The sequence below is a fragment of the Podarcis filfolensis genome, assembly GCF_964270895.1.
Source record: "Podarcis filfolensis genome assembly, chromosome: 7".
Taxonomy (NCBI): Eukaryota; Metazoa; Chordata; class Lepidosauria; order Squamata; family Lacertidae; genus Podarcis; species Podarcis filfolensis.
In genome coordinates, this window is record NC_139603.1 from 55,312,622 (window position 1) to 55,318,805 (window position 6,184).

At 42.1% G+C, this 6,184-nt stretch overlaps 1 protein-coding gene and 1 long non-coding RNA gene across 5 annotated transcripts in view; one reads left to right on the forward strand and one right to left on the reverse strand.

Moving 5' to 3' along the window:
* Positions 1-578, reverse strand: part of CA8 (carbonic anhydrase 8) — a 43,170-nt gene extending 42,592 nt beyond the window's left edge. The window contains exon 1 of one of the 4 annotated variants that reach the window (XM_083623129.1): positions 335-578. In XM_083623129.1, the coding sequence (XP_083479255.1) occupies positions 335-410 (76 nt within the window). In that variant the 5' untranslated portion in view covers positions 411-578. The remainder of the gene's footprint in view (positions 1-334) is intronic. The other 3 variants (XM_083623127.1, XM_083623128.1, XM_083623126.1) reach the window with 3 other exon arrangements.
* Positions 579-2,389: 1,811 nt separating this feature from the next.
* Positions 2,390-5,840, forward strand: LOC310766692. The gene is made up of 3 exons (XR_014550364.1): positions 2,390-2,459; positions 3,632-3,799; positions 5,633-5,840. It is a non-coding gene; the product is annotated as an uncharacterized lncRNA (long non-coding RNA).
* Positions 5,841-6,184: the final 344 nt, after the last annotated feature.

A 6,184-nucleotide genomic window follows, 5' to 3' on the forward strand; every position in this document is an offset into this window, starting at 1 on the left:
GAAATGCTGCATCTTTGCCTTCAGAAAGAGAAGGGCTTACTGCTGAAGCAGTTCTAGAGTTTCTGTGTTTTGTGTTGGTTGGTTTTTTTTTTAACCTAAAATTAAATAACATGCTTTTCTTAACCCGATAGTTTGCACACACACCCTTTTTCAATGTGCTAAAATGACACCTGATCTTCAAACAGTATTTCCAAGGCATATTGGTGACAAGAGTAAATGTGAACTTTATATTTAAGTTTTCTTTCTCACACACGCACACTCAGGCACACAATGAAAATGCTTCACTCGCTCAGCCCACCTAGCAGCTCACAGTTTCAAGCCCCAGCCTCCTTACCTTCTTCATAACCCCACTCCAAAGTCTCCTCTTTCTCAGGAAAGAGATCCGATTCCTCAATGTAGTTGTCAGCCATTCCCAGGCGCTCTCCAGCAGCTCCGTCCCTCTGAGCACTCTGGCTGTCTCTGGAAGGCTGCCTTGCGGAAGTCTGTTCTCCGCAGGCAGCCAGGCTCTGTGTGTGTGTGTGTGTGTGCAAAGCAGGAGCTGGAGACTTGCACTGGAGAACAGCTCGTCTATGACTGCGTGTAACAAACAAATACGAGAGTCAGGAAGCTTGGTTGATGTTTGTTTGGCCCCTGTCACTTTTATATGCATTTCTAAAGAATCCTGAAATGTGATGGTATTATTAGTCAGTGTATGATATGGGTTAATGAAATATAATACAGTACAGGGATGGGTGGGTAGGTGGAGCAATCAAATCCAGGCATTTAAGGCAAACAATTAGGCTGTGAAGAAAGATAGATGCTCTACAAGGTGAAGGGATTTGTTTGCCTCCAGGAGCCTCTAAAACAGGGGTGAGGACCCAAATGTTGTTGGAGTTCAACTCAAATCAGCCCCTGCCTGCATGGTCAATGGAAAGGGACAACAACATCTGAAGGGCCACAACTTCCCTGTTTGAAAACAACCACACTGGAGAACTGTGACGTGTGTGTCCAGCTGTGTCTAGACTTGTAGCTAAGCCGACAACATTTGAGCAGGAACTGTCCCATGTTAGAACAAAGTGCAGTGGTACCTCGGGTTAAGTACTTAATTCGTTCCAGAGGTCCATTCTTAACCTGAAACTGTTTTTAACCTGAAGCACCACTTTAGCTAATGGGGCCTCCTGCTGCCGCCGCACTGCCAGAGCCCGATTTCTGTTCTTATCCTGAAGCAAAGTTATTAACCTGAAGCACTATTTCTGGGTTAGCGAAGTGTGTAACCTGAAGCGTATGTAACCCGAGGTACCACTGTATTGCTATGTGGAAAGGCTGGTGAAAGATATGTTGCAAAATCCCGGGGCACAATGACCAAAGCACTGACCACATGACTCCAGAGTAGCAAGTTTAGTCTGTATGCTGGAGAGCCTCTAGCGATCTGTCTTGATTTAGACTCACTTGCATTTTAAGAAAGGAAGACTACTTCTTTTTCATGCCCTAGAATGCTATTACTAAGCATTCCAGACCCTCATTGTTTTGAGGGAGGGGTTCAAGTACATATCTGAAGTTTATGTTTGTGTAATAAAAACGGATTAAAACCCTGCTGCAACAAAATCATTTTTTAAAAAGCATGACTTTTTGCCGTTTGGAAAGTGATGGTGAAAATGCACTGAAACATGTGGGGTGAATGAACGACTAGTGGGAAGACATGTGTAAAGGCCCTACAAGCATATCAGGATGAATGAGCAAGACAAATGCTCATTGTCTTATAACTAAATTGCCACACTCATATGCATGTCCAATTTGACAGGACTTTACTTAGGTACCAATTATCCTAAACCTCCAGCCTGTAATGATCACTGTGGAGAGCAGGATGACTTCCCGGGTTAATTTTATAAGAAAACACCTTAATAACCATATCTTAGGCTGTGCATGCCTTGGAACCAAACTGGAAATTTAGGAGAAGTTCCTAGTAGCAACAGTAAATAAAATACAGTGCTGTAGGGCCTCTTCACACCAGGCTATGCAGGTAGTGGGCCTATCCTGAAGCCACTGCTTAGTCAACCTATTGTGGAACAGATCAACATTGCTTGCCATACACAATCTGATGTACTGAACAAGCCCAGCTGAACCCTTCAAAAAGCCCTGCCAGTAGTTCTTTACACATGCCACAAACATCATTTAAAAATGGACTTCAACATGGCTGTTTCGTAGCAATGATGTATAGTGTCCTGAGTGACTTCCAAAGTTTCCCTTAGCGTGCATCTTGGCAGTGAAAATTGTAGACACATTATACACAGCTGCAGAAGGTGCTCAGAAACATGAGAACAAATTATGAACTACATTTTGTGCTTGTACATTTTTATTAGAGGAAGGTGCAAAAAGGAAGAAGACAAAGAACACCAAACCCTGAAACAGAAATGTCAACACAAGCTTCTTTTTGCAGGACCTTTGTTGTTTGTTCTTTGATCAACGAGCAAGACTCTGAAGTGAGTCAATGTGCTGAATCTAATTTGACCCTTTGGGGACCAGAAGGTTATTCCTCTTTCTACATTTGCTTTAAACAAGGATGTGCCCAACTATAAGTCTACATGGCCACAAGGGCAGTGAGGCTGTGTAAACAAAGCTTGGGGGAAAGATTAACTTTTCAGAAAAACAAAAACAGAAATGCATACCTTATATAATAGGGGTTTACCATAATAAAGAAGGTAACATTGCTTATTCAAGGTTGTCTCTGGGCCAGAACTCAGGGGGAATTTTATTGTACTGCCCACCAGCATGGATTACACAATGTGTACACTTACGTATAGTAGATAACCGTCATTTCTACTTGTTTTTAAGAAAAGCAGCTCTGGGAGGAGATGGTTGGGAGTGGAGGAATTATGTGAGGGAAACAGTGTTTAATCATCTCAACACCCCTCTCCAAATTGCCCTTTTTTGCTCTCCCAAGAGGTTTCAGAAGTGTTACTGCCTGCACAAAGCACTCATTTTGAACATTAAGGGTAGGGAGTTTTGGAATAGACATATGGTTGTGAGTCTTCCCTGCTTGACCCACATGATCCCAGTCGATCAAAGCTACGTTTCTAAAGGGGAAAAGGGGGAATCTGTTACACACCCCTAGGCTATCTTTATAGTATGTGACTGCTGGTTAGTAGACTCAGGCTAGTAACCCTGGTGGCTATCAAATATGAAGGATACATCCATTGCTTTATAGTGTGTGTGATGACCTACCAATATGCATATATACAAGCAGTGATTCAGTTCCATGTTTAACAAGGCAATGCTAAATCTGAAGAACACTATGGGAGGGGGAAAGCTACAGCTACAACAAAATTCAGTTTGGCAAGATAGTTGAAAGACTTTCTAAAATGTTTAGCCAAAGAGGAAAACAAAAGTGGAAACAAGAACTTTGTAATGCAGAGCAAGGGAAGGGGATGACACACAACAAGGGGTATGAAATAGCAATATGGAGCAAGATTAACCAAACAGTAGACTAGTGCAGAGACTTCCACTTAATTGGCTCAGGGGGTCAGTAGAAACCACAGAACAACACACAGGGGGAGGAGAGCGAGGATCATTCTGTTTGGAAAACTGAAATGCTGATGCAAATGGAATGTCTGTCATAGCATGATGCTGAATTTCATCCATGATGTCTTTGTAGGAAAGATGCAGGATACAAAATGCACAGCAACATAGGATGCAGAAAGTTGCCTTGTACCAGATCAGACCTTTGGTCCACGTAGCTTGTCTATGCTGTCTGGAGGTAGCACCTGCCCTGGGTTTCAGACAGGAGTCACCAGTCCTACCTGGAGATCTTTTTGCAATAAAAGTATGTGCTTTATCACTAAGCTATGGCCTTTACCATAACTCAAACTCAATAAAAGGAATAGAATGAGATTTTCTAAACAAAAACTGCCGTCATGAGGTCCTGAAAGATCATTTGCCTAATCTTAATCAGGTTGAAAGCCAGAAGGGATTCCTGAAAGAATTAGGGAGACTAATCAGGTCATTTGGGACACTCTTGGCTTCAGTTGGTCTTTTTATTTATTGTGGTGGTGTCAGAAATTAAATATTACCTAAAATAACTGAGTGAGCTGGGAGAAGCTAAAAATTCATGTGAACAAACAAGGGCTGGAGTAAAAGGTCACATAATATAAGTGCAGTTTTGAAAACCAAAGAAATAATGAATTTCAAATATTAGAATTAATTATTGCCTAGCCTGCCTCCTGTTTTGTCTGTTTACATAATACTTATTTAACAGCCATGGTCTCTGACCATTTTTAATGAAGGAAACCCACTTGTTGAACATATTAAGAGAGCAAAATACTTTGGGTATAACACAGGTAGTGAGAACAAGGGTGAGATGCCCCATCAAGTAAATATTGCTTATTAGGACATAACACAGAAGCATCAAAAAGCGACACAACTTTTCATGCTTCCGAGTAAGAACCGGTTGTGGCTTGCACTTCTCCATTAGGAGACATTTAGCTCACAGTGGTGCCTGCTTCCTCAGACGTTACTTGGGAGCATAGAGATATGATGTGCTTCACAGTAATGTATAAAGCTGATCAGGCCCACCTAGCTGAGATGAAGCAATTTTCTGCCTCATCGGGCTGTTTGCTAATGTGCAAAAGTTGCCCTTGGACATATAGTGATATGCAGTGATAAACCAGTTTAATGTTATGTACATGACCCTCAATCTCATCTGTTTCCCCCACTACTCTTTTCCTCCTCTGCATGTAGGAGATCAGAACCATCTGCTCCCATTTTAAGCTAGCAAACGTTGTTTCATCTGAACTATGGTTTGCTAGAACAAGCCAAGACCAAACCAAGATCCTGCCTTGTTCAGATAAACCTCAATTAAAACTAACCACGGCTTTTAGTTTGAACACAACAACAAAATGGTTAGTTTAAAACAGAAGTGGACGCTTCCCATCTCCTCTTTTGCATCTACACTGAAGGAGATGGAACTGGGGAGCAGGCTCATACATATAGCATTAAACTATGGTTTAGCTCAGTGAAGAACCTGTGGTTCTTCAGGTACAGCGCCAGATTTAGGGCAGTGCAGGCGGTTCCCCCACACAGGATGCTGAACAAAACTGAGAAGATCCATTTGCGGGCACCAAATTTTGGCCTCACACAGGGCCCCATATTAGGGATGCGGGTGGCGCTGTGGTCTAAACCACTGAGCCTTGGGCTTGCCAATCGGAAGGTCAGCAGTTCGAATCCCCGCAACAGGATGAGCTCCCGTTGCTCTGTCCCAGCTCCTGCCAACCTAGCAGTTCGAAAGCATGTCAAAGTGCAAGGAGATAAATAGGTACCACTCCAGCGGAAAGGTAAACAGCATTTTTGTGCACTCCTCTGGTTTCGCCAGAAGCGGCTTAGTCATGCTGGCCACATGGCCTGGAAAAACTGCAGATAAACGTCAGCTCCCTCGGCCAGTAAAGCAAGATAAGCGCCGCAACCCCAGAGTTGTTCGTGACTGGACTTAACTGTCAGGGGTTCTTTCCTTTTTAGGGCCCCATATTACTAAAGATTACCCAAGTCCACCCTTCCCAAGTGTTATCAGACTCTCATTCTTGTTATTCCCAATAGTCAAGGATGATGGCAGCTGTAATAAACCAACTTCTGAAAAGCCACAGGTTTCCTATTCATGTTTTAGTGTTACTTCTGAACCTGATCATCATTATAGAGGACCATCTGCTTCATCAGTGAAACACAAATTGCTTCTGCACAACTCAAAATGCTAAACAGAAGATTGTAGAACAGGGAGGCAGAATATCCTGCAGCTGGTCTGGCACACCATTTCTTCATACTTCAATCCTCAGTTCTTGGATTCTTAACAATGTAAATTGGTATAGCAGTTAAAATTCCATTTTAGTTGGGTACCTCTGAGCACTCTAAAATACTAAAGTGCTGGATATTATTGCTAACATTTATAATTAATTGTTCATGTTCTAGCTTGTTAACTGGCTTTAAATTTAGAGCAACTGCAAGTACGGAGAGTCTTATTTGGGTTCTTTTCATTTGCCTGTGTGATGATGAGATGTTATATTCCAAAACATTAATGTACTCAGCATTTATAAGTAATATAAAAAACTCTAATGAACAGAGTTCCAAAGTGACATTAAACCTTCTTGTTGACAAATTTGAAATGAAATCTTATCTTTCTGAAGGGCAATGCCGAAAATCACCCCTATAAAGGCAGAAAGAG